General features: G+C 36.0%; 1 protein-coding gene across 1 annotated transcript in view; it reads left to right on the top strand.

The window, feature by feature from the left end:
* FRY (furry homolog (Drosophila)) overlaps positions 1–13,306 on the top strand; it is a gene marked incomplete at both ends in the record, with an annotated part of 113,928 nt that overhangs the window by 44,824 nt on the left and 55,798 nt on the right. The window contains 9 exons of the mRNA XM_010086990.1: positions 453–577; positions 765–822; positions 4,164–4,255; positions 4,456–4,628; positions 6,557–6,717; positions 7,616–7,726; positions 9,708–9,862; positions 11,887–11,986; positions 12,292–12,463. Of these exons, the coding sequence (XP_010085292.1) occupies positions 453–577; positions 765–822; positions 4,164–4,255; positions 4,456–4,628; positions 6,557–6,717; positions 7,616–7,726; positions 9,708–9,862; positions 11,887–11,986; positions 12,292–12,463 (1,147 nt within the window). The remainder of the gene's footprint in view (positions 1–452; positions 578–764; positions 823–4,163; positions 4,256–4,455; positions 4,629–6,556; positions 6,718–7,615; positions 7,727–9,707; positions 9,863–11,886; positions 11,987–12,291; positions 12,464–13,306) is intronic.

The raw sequence follows: 13,306 nt of genomic DNA, 5'->3' as shown, positions 1-13,306 counted from the left end.
GTTAGCTTTTGTTTGTCATCCCCTTTTCCTTGTAAGCACTCCAATTTGTATATTTATAACATTATTAAGCAATGAGACAGATTTCTGGATAAACATTGTGTGCCTGTCAGACGTGAAAGAGTATTGTACAAAATACAGTTTCAACTAGTAGTGACCTGAGAGGAGCAGTAGCTCCACAGGTGCAATTACTGGAATATTTTAATGAAACAACTTAAGTAAATTGCAATAACCTGAATGAAAGCAAAGGGATTTCCCAGATGTATTTATTTATTAGGCCTTATTGAGATGATTGTGATGTAGCAGACATCCAGTTAGATTGGTGTATTGATATCCGTAATACTAAAATTCTTTCAGCATGTTCTTAAAATACATATTGATTATTATATATATATTTTTTGTAAAAAAATAGGTTGTATTTACTTAAGTGTCAATAATTTCTTAATACGTTTTAGGCTATTGGAACTCCATCCGTTGGAGTCTTACTAAAACAGCTAGTGCCTTTGATGAGACTTGAAAGCATAGAAATAACAGAATCACTTGTATTAGGATTTGGAAGAACAAATTCCCTTGTTTTCAGGTACTTCCCAACTTATCATATTCTCAATTATTTGCCTCTAATCCAAATGCATTATTTTTGTTGTAATTTAAATATACTCAGAATTTTGTTTGCACTTTAGACATTTGGTTTTATGTATTGTATAAAATATTGACACTTTTCAGAGGAGACTAGATTTTGTTTACAAAGGTTTTTTTTTCTGATTTAGGGAATTAGTAGAAGAACTTCACCCTCTAATGAAAGAAGCCCTAGAAAGAAGACCAGAGGTTAGTTGCAGAAATAAAATGTATTGGTTTGTTTAAGCTGCAAAGTTAATTTAAAAGTAGTAATTCTATCTCTTTGAAATAAAAAATACTCTTTTGTACTAAAAAGTTTAAGTGCAACAACTGTTTTATTAATTGTGTATAAGAACATAACTTAAAATAATTCCATTAAAACCTAGATCAATTTAAATTGTCAGTGATATAAAATGTATAATATAGAAATTCATTCTGAGGAAAAATTTCCAGTCAAATACGGAACTGAGATATATTGTAAATCCACTTTCAATATCTGGAAAAAATACCATGTAACACAGCTGAGCTACAAGCACATTTCACAGCAGTGTTCAGATGTGCTTTTTATTTGCAGGGTAGGCAGGTTCATCTGTTTCAACTTCAAATGACTACATTTTTCATTCTAAATACAACAGGTTAACTAACAAATTCATCAGTGTTTTCACGTTCATTATAGTACTCTCTTTCGTTTTAATAGGAAGTAGTGGTAAAAGGGATCCCAACAGATTATCTGATCTGTCCAAAGGAGGATGAACTAGTCTTGTGTCATTTCTGAACAGATGTTGTCTAAACTGTTTTTAAAAAAATGGGTGATAAACTGTAGCCTCAGTAAGCAGTTTAGTCACAGGATGTCTCTAGGTAGCTAAATGGGAAAGCCATGGGGAGAGCTTCGGCACTGGACCCGAGTTGCTGTTCTGCATAGTTTTCCCTCACTGGCTCAGTTTTCAACCGTTCCAGCTGGCTCCAAGACAGAAATCTGAGATGGTTCTGGAGGTAGCTCACTCCCAGGAACAAGCCCCAGAAGGCACCAAGCCACCAGACACAGTCCTCCAAACTGCCCCAGCTGCTTTTGCTCTGCTAGGCTTCCCTTCATCCCCTCACTCCATGTGTGCATAAGCTTACGGGCCAAGTTGCAAAACCACTGCTCTGGCTGCAGCACTGCCCTCAGCCTAGAGCAGGTAGTTTGTGATAAGAAAACATGCAGTTATCACTGCGTTAAGGAGCAGAGAAGCCTTGCATGAGGGACACTGCCTTGGGCCAGGGAAGCACTGCATGAGTCCCGCTAGGTAACATGGACATAGCCAGCCTTCTTGAGGTCTTCTGAAGCGGTGTGAATATGAGGCAGCTGGTGCTACTTGGCTTTACGGCTGCAAACAGCCCTTGTCTCTGTTTACCAGTGTAGGCACAGCCATTGCATCCATGCAGCTCTGCTGAGAAGTCCGTGTGGCTGCGTACAGAAAGCAATGTTTCATTCACACTGTCCTCTACCCGGTCTTGTTTACCTAGTTCTCAAGCAATTTTAAACTGTTCCCTACTCTGTCCTCCACAGCAGTTTCAATAAGTTTTCAGTCATCATGGTGACCTGGTGTGCTGTCCCTGTCTGCCAAGTGATAGTCTTTGGTGCAGAAGCCATACAAAGAATGGTGGTCAGGAAGAAATTAAATCATTAATAGGTGAGCAGAGGCTCTCAGCTATGCCCAATATGGAAATAAACAAAAATTGTTTAATTTGTCAGGCGCTTCATTCCTGTTAAGTTTTACATGGACAAATCTTGATAATTCTGTGTCTGGCAAGTGTCCATTTCTATTACCGCTCTGTGTTGCTTGGCACCTCAATTCACTTGTGTGCCTTCCATCCCTATGAAGTCACTGATTTGAAGGTCACTTGTTTTGGTACTGGGCAGAAGTGGATTAATACACATTAGTGCAGCCACTTGCCTCTGCATTTCTGCCTGCACACCACTGAAGACAACTTGGACTTGAAAAGCCTTTTCTGGAGACATACATATCCAGGCTACCCTCAGGAAAGGAATCACAAGAATGCAGAGGTTTACAGTATGCTGTAAGAAGAAATTCAGCACATGGAAATGTCAGTAGAGGAATGTGAGAACAAGAGACTGCAATGTTAATTCCTATATTGCTCCTGATACGAAGAACTGGGCCACCTTGATGCAAACAGTGTCACCAGTAAACCTAGGAGTGACTGTATGGTTCGTGTAGCTGTAGAGAACGTGGAAGTCCTCCATGTCAGCAGGCAGGTACCCAGCATATCAGGAAAAAAGTCCTTGAACTGACGTATGCTATGACTAGAAAGAGAATTACCAGCACGGCCAAGAACTGCAGGGGTAGACCAAAATGGACATTACACGTGGGCACCGGCGCAGAGCTTGCCAGATGACCTCTGATGCTGTTGTAGGAGGCAGCTGTGCCTGTTAAATGCTGTGTTCCAATGAAACTGCTTTTTTCTCTATATGTGGTTCCTGGAAGCTTTAAAATGTAAAGGGAGAAAACCAGGGCTCTGAATAGGACAAATCAAATGACATAACGATTTGAATAAAACCTTTGGCTAGGATGCTGCAAACTGCCAGTCCTGGGTCAGAGTACCAGGGAAAGTATCACTTCCTTTTCCCAGGCATCTGCTGCTGGCCATCGGCAGGGCCAGAATACTAGGTGGATAAGCCTTTGATCTGACTCAGTATTGCCATTCTTATGTTCTGGAGAGGAAAATTTGAGCTTTCTCTTTCTTGTTCTGGCAGCAAATTTCTCTGGGCGCAATAGCAGCTTTTTGAGCTTCTCACATTCTTTGCTTAGTGGACATGCAAGATACAAAGAAACAAGTCAAGTTGGCTCTTCAGCAAAGAACCGGCCATGTTGCATTCGCATCTTTTAAGGCAAGACAGAAGACAGGAACAGCTTTCTAGAAGATAATGGGATACAATGAACCAGTTAACAACAGCGCGGTCCTGTTCTGTGGGAGGAGTCTGCGGCCTGTGTGTACAACCACTGTGGTCAACACATCCAAGAGTGTACTAGAGCGGTGTCTGCTGGGAGCTAATTCAAATATGGGTGCATATGTAGCTGCAGCATTGCCAAGTTCAAGAATGGCTAATCACTGAAGTGTTTTCCTGGGGTCTGGATATCTGTTCTGCACTTTACAATACTTCCAGCACCCAAACCATATGGTGTTAAGCTACCGTGAATATCCCCATTACCTGAAGACAGTGTGTTTTTTGGCACAGGAACCTTGACTATTAATTAATTTTTATCCAGTATTTCATTGTTTCATTTCCACATTCTCAATGGAGACCAAGATAGCGGTTAACACTTTGTTCAAAATAGTTACAAAAACAAAAATTTGAACCTTTTTAGTTCTGTCTTGATGCATAAGCACATTGTTATGATCAAATATCCAAAAGAATCAAGTTCTTTCATGAAGAAAATGCTTGAAATGGAATTCTTAAATATCACAACTGTACTGACATTTCTGAAGTTACCAGTTTTTAATGTATGCACCTATTCATATAAAAAATGGTTGTTTTTTTAAATTCCAAGAACAAGAAACGTCGAGAACGCCGAGATCTACTAAGACTACAGTTACTGCGAATTTTTGAACTACTTGCTGATGCTGGTGTTATAAGTGACAGGTAGGACTATCACTCATCAGAAATACTGATCTTTAAGTGAAATAATTTTCAGTATTTGCAACAATGTGTTTATGTCAGTATGTTCTTTGAAGAATTGTGTGATCTAGGAGATGTGGAGAGACTTTTATGCATTTTTTCAGAAAGCTGTAGTGTAACTGCATTGTTACTCTATATTAATGTACAACTTTCCTTTATGCCAGTACAAATGGAGCCTTAGAAAGAGATACATTAGCCCTTGGAGCCTTGTTCTTAGAGTACGTTGATCTGACTCGCATGCTTCTAGAGGCTGAAAATGATAAAGAAGTCGAAATCCTTAAGGATATGAGAGCGCATTTCAGTGCAATGACTGCCAACTTGATTCAATGTGTTCCAGGTATGGTGCTAAATTATCTCAACATACTATGAAATTCCACTTAACATATGTGTTGGAATTTCTTTTCTGTGCTTTTTTCACTGCTTGTGAATTGTCATATAACAAATGTAGAGGCGAATGTAGACAAAAATGTGTTCCAAAGTATATTAAGAGTCAAATAAAAGACAGTAAAGCTTGATGAAGCTTGTAATATTCATATATAAGAATCACCTCTTAAAAAACCCAGAAAAGAAATTTTCTGTGACCTGTTGGGGCTCCAGATTTCTTGACATAAGGCCTTATTTTCTTCCCATTGACTTTATTGCCAGACTTTTCATAAACTCAGACAGGCCTTGAAGAATATAAATAGATGCAGAAAATGTACAATATTAAATGTAGTGAAAAACTTGCCTGATGTGTTGAGACATGTTACCTGACTCCAGATAGCAAAGAGTTCTCCGATTGATTTCATGGTTTTTATATATTGCAAGATCAAAAGTGTGATGGAATTCCATTAGCAAAAAAAGTTTGAAAAAAAAAAAGTATTTTAAAGGCTTCTGTGTAATTACTGGAAGATAAGGTCTGGAGCTACGCACTCTATGTAAATTTCCAGATCATTTATGACAGGACATAGTAGCATTGGTAGCAACAAACAAAAAGGAAATTAAAAGAGTAAAGTAAGGGAATAAATAATATACAAATGCTTTCATGTAAGTTTCCAGTGTGCAGATTTTGTCCAAGTTGTATAGTTGCTTTCGGCTGTAAGAAACATAAACATTATATAACAGTTGAGCAAAATAAGGAAAAATGGCAGTCCTGCTATTCTCATTTAAGACAGTAAGAAAAACTCACTTTGAACTGAGTGGTGTCAAGTTCTTAGCTGCTGATAACAAACAAAATACTGAATTTCTTTATTTCTCTTCTAAGTTATGCTCATTAACATTACAGAATTTCTCTAATAGATACTTTCCCATGAGTATTTGCAAAGGCCTTCCTCTTTGCATTCATTCTCATGTTCTAGAAGGCAAGTGACGAATGACTGCTTGTTTTATGTATTTTCTACGATGAAACAGCCATGTTGTATGTTTTAAGAGAATACAGTAATAACTGATGCATTTCAATAATTCAGAGATATATTTTCTGCTAACAAGACAGCCTTAAAATATATCAATAACTAACAAAGCCATAACATTTAACTTCTAGCAAGCAAATGTTTATTGTGTCACATCTATCATCTTTAGCCACCATTCATATTGATTTCCATTAGTATTGTTTAGTTATACTTAGTTGGCTTCCAGCACAGTTTCTAGGTGAAAAATAAAGGGCCAGTAGCACTTTGCCAGTCTCTTTAATAAACATAGTACTACCTCTGCTGTCATGTTTTCCTTAGGGGAATTAAAACTATTGTTTATAAGATTTTTCCCCACATGGATTTTTTTCTCCACATGGTTAAGAATTCATAGATATTTTTCATTTGCTCAGGCAATTTAGCTGTTCAGAAAATATACCACGACTTTGTCATTAACAATCAGGCACCAAGTTTCTTTAATTTCATATCCCTACCTATTACTGTATTAGAATAAGACATATGTATTTTTGGGGCTTGCATTTAAAGGATTGGAAAAAACAATTGACCACTAATGGAATGCAAGGGACAGTGAAAAGCCTGATTCTGTAATTAGTTTCTTGCATGCTGTTTCTAAAGTCAGATGTACATGTTTGTGTAACTACACATTAATTCAGAACTGAAGGTTCTTAGAAATAAGATGCATCTTACTCACTTTGTCAGATTTTTTAAAGGAGCTTAGATACTTTGGAGTAAGTGTATATTGAACATTTAAGAAAAAACTCCTTTTTGTAGAAATTTGAAATTCCTGTCATGATTTCTGACACATGAATGTGTATTTAACATTAACAAATCACAACTATTTCTATTTCTGTTCACTTAGTTCACCACAGGAGATTTCTCTTCCCTCAGCAGAGCTTGAGGCATCATCTGTTCATCTTATTCAGCCAGTGGGCAGGACCTTTCAGTATTATGTTCACACCGCTGGACCGTTACAGTGATAGAAACCATCAGATTACAAGATACCAGTATTGTGCATTAAAGGTATTAAAGTTTCACTGTCAAAATCAGTAATAACAATTTTCCAGTCAAAATACAAGTAATTGTGGGGTTTATTTCCTTTTATTTCACAGAAATTTGAATTGGCATACTTGACACAAACTTGTATACTCATATGTATATGTACAGTGGTATAGGATATAGCAGTATGAGCCACTGAAGTTATGCAGTTTTTTCTTTGTAGACACTTTTCAAGGCTAATTATTTTCAAAACCAGAATGCATTTTACAATTTTGCTTAGCTGTTCATTAACAGGTTATCATATTCAGTGAGAGGACTGTAGGTCCTGAAATTAAATATGTTACCAATTCAGTATCACATGCACATCTCAGGGCTGTCTCCCACACTTGCCTGGAGACATGCTCAATAATAATAAAATACTTTTGCAGCAAAACCAGTTTCAACTCCCTCACATAAGTAAGCTGGGAAAATAATAGCTTATGTACTTACATAAGCTGTATAACTTGGTGTAAAACAATTTCCATTTTTGCAGAAAGATACCATTGAAACATTGGTGTATTTTAATTGGTTTTGTAGCCTGATTTGTGAAGGCTGGGTAAAATGACGAAATGTATCTTGACGAATGGGAAAACTGGGCTATAGTATTCCTTACAAAATGCTTAAACTGATTATTGTCTTGAATCCAGTAACATCTATAGCAACATAATTATTGAATTCTAGCAAAATCAGCTGTTACTATTTTCACCATGGTTCCTTCAAAAATAAAAACAAGTGGCAGTTCTGTTAGCCTGGGTCTGGGCTCAAATAATTATGAAAGTTTCATTCATATTATTTTACTTTTAATTAAAAGTAAAAAAGTAACATACAAAAAAAGTAAAAGTACTCAGTTACTTTTAGTGCAACTGATTTCTTGTGTTTTTAGGCCATGTCAGCTGTGCTCTGCTGTGGACCTGTATTTGACAATGTTGGTCTTTCCCCTGATGGATATCTTTACAAATGGCTTGATAACATTCTGGCTTGTCAAGATTTACGTGTAAGTACTCACAAAATGCAACACTGATGAATAATTTTAATCTCTGTACTGGGTGAGTAAAGAGTTTGTGACTGTAAGAACTGTGACTGTATACATTCTGTTTTGAGCAGGAAACAATAGCTTTATGCAAGGTTCTAATACAAGTGCAATTAATTTAAAAGCACTTAAACAGTAAAAGAACTATTATTGTTTAAAACATAATGTAGGTAAATAATAAACTAAAACAACTGCCTTATGACTCAGTGTTGCTTGAAACAGAAATCTAGGCTTTTCATATGCTGATAAAGAAAGGGTAAAAATGGCACAAGCTCAAAAATACTTGTATTTCTATTTGGAGTACTTCCATCCACTTGCTTCAAGCTTGATAACATAGGTGGTGGTGAAACAAATGTGAGTGAAAGTGAGTGGGCAGATCTTTCAAAGAAGTCAAGGATAAATTATTCAAGAGAGGAGTTATTTTTTCATTTTAAAGAACATGCAATAGATTACTCTTGCGATTTTCTCTTCCATTTATGTGAAGATGGGCTTTGACTTTGTAACTACCCAGTCATATTTCTGTATTTGTAGCTGATTGGACTATCTCTTTAAGGAGGAGCAGATTGGTGATTTACATCAAGTGAAGAGAGAGAACAATGATCTTTCCCTTTGTGGTATTTTGCACTTTGACATGCTGTTCTCCCTAGAAGTCTTGTACCAGCATAGGTAACTGTGATTGCTAAAAAAAAGGCAGACAGCAAAACTTAAAGGCTTGTGGAGCAGCTAGAGGATACATGCTGTAGAAATGGTAATTGATTAGGAAAAAAAAGGTTGGACAAATTAGAAGAAAGAAAGCATAGCTACAGAGAAAATCCTTCAGAAATTAGATAAGATTTTGGAATGTTGGTAGGGATGGAGCTATAAAGATATGTGTAAGTGATATGTAAATTGAAATTCTTATGGATGTGGAAAGGAAACACCCAGATCAAGAGAAAGGAAGAGATACACTTTTCCTCCTCCTGCCATGTTTTCATTATCAAAAATATCACCATGTCTCTCATTAATCATTAGTATATACCACTCATAAAGTAACTGGGGACAAAAATTACCTTTTTCTTACTTTTTCCCTTGAAATACAAAATTGGGATATGATAGGTGAAATTTGTTTCCCTTAAGCTAATCACTGTAATTCATGATTAGTCACTGTAATGAAGGACGGTAACTAAACTGCATTGCCTATACAACTAGTTCAGATCTAGATGAGAAGGATCCTAGCCAGTCCATTAACATTAAATACAATTTCTAGTCTTTACAAGTAGTTACCTACACTTGGTGACAGAATATTAATAGGCATTACTGTCTGGTGTTCCAGGACTATCCTCTACTGAAGGAACACAAAGGCATAGTCCAAGCCTTAGTTGTGGTGTGTTTGTAGCAGCGATGATACCAGAATTAAGTGATGCAAAGTCTGTAGGGACAGTTGTTAGGTTGCTTGATGTAGTTGGATTAAACAAACAAGTTTTCATACCCCCAGACTTGCAAAAGGTATTTTTCTTTGTCTGCTTTGCTTCTGTGTTATTCAAAAGAAGGACAAACAGGAAAGTGTGTCACTTTATGAAACTCCCATAAAGTAGGAAATAAACATTTAACAAATCAGTCAACCAATGCAAAGGGAAGATGCCCAAGAGCAGCTATCAGGTGTCTTAGATTTTCCAAAGATTCTGCTTTTTTCCATGCTTAGTTCTGGAAACCTCCTTTGAAAATTTATTGTATTTATGTAGTCTTTGTACATACAGTTTTCATTCAAGTGAGCAATATTGAAAATTGAGTCACATTTCAACTCTGCTATCCCTAAAATAATTTTCTGATAAATTTTCTGGTTTCTTTTTGCTTATTTTGAGTACTCTGTTTCCCCCTTGTTTTGCCTGTGCCACTCTTAAGCGTTGTAGAGAATGAACGTCTCTGACCTCACCAGTCATGTTTTGACTTGTATTTATATGCTCAGGTTCATCAGCTTGGTTGTGAAGTTGTAGTCCTGTTGCTAGAACTGAATCCTGATCAAATCAATCTCTTCAATTGGGCTATAGATCGATGTTATACTGGATCATACCAGCTTGCGTCTGGATGTTTCAAAGCCATTGCAACTGTGTGTGGAAGCAGGTATTAATTAATCTATTAATCTACACTTTCAAATGAAAAGAAAACTGGAGGTTCAGCTGGTGTTGTGAAGAATTGTTAGTCACACTCTTACATTATATCCTCTGAAACAATTCTCGGGGACTGTATCACTTTATTTCTGTGATTCTGAAAACAAAATTATGTGCCTGGTAGAAGACGCTCTTACTATATGTATATTTGAAATCCGTGGCATTTTTTAATGCTATTTTGCTCAGGAAGATACAAAATAACCACAAAACTTTAATTTGAACATATGTCATAAATCTAGTTTCAAAAGATTTGTCATGGTTTTTCACTTACTTTATAAAAGGAGAAATGTTTTAAATGTTATTAGCTTGAAAGTCGTTATTTTGTTCTTTTTCTAACTATCTTTTATTTGGTTTGGTTACCAGTTCCTTTTCTGTTGACTGGTGTCATCATTGCTGTTAATACTAATAAGCAAGCACAAGCTACGTGAAGACACAAATACAAATATTTCTTTTTTGTGTCAGGCCTTCCTAAAAACCTATTTTTTTTTTTTTTGGCATTTTTTTAAAAGACAAAATTTATAGAGAAATTCATTGGTAGTCTAAAAAAAAAATATAATTTACATCTAATTAAAATAAATGTTACTCTTGAGAAAAACTAATTTGTCAAGATGTCTGATCAGCATAGTTCAGTAGAGGTGTACTTGGGATATAGCAAATCAGAACAAGTCAAGTATTTTAGAATTTATTTGTAAAAACATTTTGTTCTTACAGGAACAATTTGACTATAGAGTGCATTATCCTGAGATTTGAAAAATATGAATGGAATTTTGTGTTTGCAAATTCAGTTATTTTAAGGGGGGGGGTTTTTGTTTAATGAACACATATCAGGTTTTCAGCCAGTCTTTTTCCTCAAATTGTTACTTATGCCACTATGTCCTAAAAATTAATCTTTCCAATACTTACAGTAAAAATTGAGAGTATGACCTGCATGATTTACTTTGAAGGAAAAGTCCGATTTCTGTCAAGTTGGGGATTTTTATTAATATTTGAAAACTGTTAAATTTTTCCTCTATGGTCTCTCAACATGTCTAGAGAGGCCACTGCTTAAACCACTTGTAAAATGAGCAGTAATGTGTGTCACTGCTGATGTCCATCTTTCTAGAAAGAAGCTACTTTCTTTTTTACTTTTATTTTTTAAACTTGGTGGAGGGACAAGGAGACGGGTGTAAAGGATTGATTGCAGCTAGTATTTGGAACTACCGAGAAAGGCCCATGGCACACATGTATTTGCTGTATTTTTTAACACTAAAATGTCCAAACAGGCATTCTGTAGTCATCCAGGAGCACAGCAGCTCGCATCTAGGATGAGAAATTGACAATCAAATCAGGTGCATTTACAAATCATCATCATTATTTAGTGAAAATCCAAATATTGTGACATGGGATTTGCTTCTCTAGCAATACTGTCATTAAGTTAACACTTCAATATGTTTGCCCTTACAATTAATGTTGGCTTTATAGATAGTAGATTTTTTTAAGCAGTTCTTCGTGCTTACTCTTTGAAAACAATTTTGATAGAACTGCCAAAAATCTGGGAATGTTCATGTCAGAGACAGTGTCTTTTCTCCAAAGGGAGTGTTTTAAGTGCAACTTGGCTTAAGAAGTACTTTATCCCTGGAAATTTGCATGCTACCCACCTTCTCTCATGGGTGTTGGCCTGTTCTATAAAGAGTTTATGTTATAAATTAAAATGAGTTGACAGTTATACACATGGGTATTGCATTTCTCACTGTGGGTAATTCAGTGCATTCCTAAGCATTAGTCTAAGGTAATTATAAATAATCCTTTCTTTCTTCCCATTCACCAGACGGCCCTTTGATCAAGTAGCATGTATTCATAAGAGCTCCCTTTCTCATATTCTGTGGTAGAACAAAGAAAGATGACATTCTCTTTAGATGATATTACAGAGTAAATCAGAGTGAATAGAATCTGCATTCCTTACCAACATTGACAAAAATGTACTGTTTATTCTTCTAGGAACTATCCTTTTGATATAGTGACACTTTTAAACTTGGTGCTGTTCAAGGCATCTGACACCAACAGAGAGATTTATGAAATTTCAATGCAACTTATGCAGGCATGTATCAGCTACTTTTTTGTCCTCCTGTCTTTGGGGTTTTTTTATGAAGTTCTTATAAAGTACTGCTTACTTGCTTTTTTAGTTTTGCTTTAACAAGAAACAATTTTGACTTGGCTATAAATACTTATGGGAATATTTATTTTAAAATGAATGGAAAAATATTAGTTATGGTGTCTTTCAAATTTCGGGAGTATACTCTGAAGGATATGGATCATTCTCTGATATCTAAACTTGAAATGCTGACATTTCCAAAATGAATGAATTTTTATTGTCTCATTACATTATTTTTTTGTCTTTTATAGATCCTTGAATCAAAGCTTTTTGTTTATTCGAAGAAGGTAGCTGAGCAAAGACCGGGCAGTATCTTGTATGGTACACATGGTCCACTGCCACCTCTTTACAGTGTCTCACTTGCCCTTCTTTCATATGAACTAGCAAGGATGTATCCTGAACTTACCCTTCCACTTTTTTCAGGTACCTGTATCTGTTTGACTTACTATCTACTTTACATTTTCGTACAAACAGTAGACTGCTAAGACATTTCCACCTGTGAAGAGCAATTCTGTTTATAAATTTAGCTTGACCTGGTTTTATTCTGATTCAGGTCAAATCAGATTTAGGAGTGCAACATATATTTCCTAGACGTACTTATACAAAGAACAGCTATTTAAAAACACTGTTTGGAGACTCTCTGCTGCTTGTGTCGTCTTAGGGTGACTTTGAAATTACAAGGGCCGTGAATAAGTAAAGTGACATTGACAAACTCTACTATAATGGGTTCTTGTGTTAAGCATAGTGATTCTTCTTAGAAATTCATTTACATAGATGATACTTTTGAGGTTCATATGATAGAATTCTTCGTTTCATATGAACATGACTTTAGATTTGGGAAGACTGATTGCCTGTGTCTAGTTTTGCCAATGATTCCAGTCACTCTGGAGTCACTCAGTGATCTCTGTGTTCTTTTATTTGACACATCTGCAAGTCTTAGTACCGTTTTAATTTTACCAGAAATACATTTTGTCAGGATTACTGAGAAAAATGTTAAATAATCAGACCTGCAGGAGCACCATGCAGAATATGCTCACTCGGAGACCGTTCCTGGGAACAATACCGTTTTGAGGCATGTCTGGTTTAATCCATCTAATGTGTTGCTCTAGTTTTTAAATAACAGAATGCAATGTCTGTAATCATGGGAATTCATACTGGCTTTTAAAATCCCTTTCTGTTGTTTTTATCCAGTCTGTAGGGGCTGGAGGAAGGGTAAGGGAACAACACATCATCCATTTCTCAGTGCCCAAGATACCATGAGTTATA

This window comes from Pterocles gutturalis, unplaced genomic scaffold, assembly GCF_000699245.1.
Source record: "Pterocles gutturalis isolate BGI_N339 unplaced genomic scaffold, ASM69924v1 scaffold28936, whole genome shotgun sequence".
NCBI lineage: Eukaryota > Metazoa > Chordata > Aves > Pterocliformes > Pteroclidae > Pterocles > Pterocles gutturalis.
Note: the sequence above shows the minus strand (reverse complement) of the source record. Positions and strands in the feature narration are given on the sequence as shown.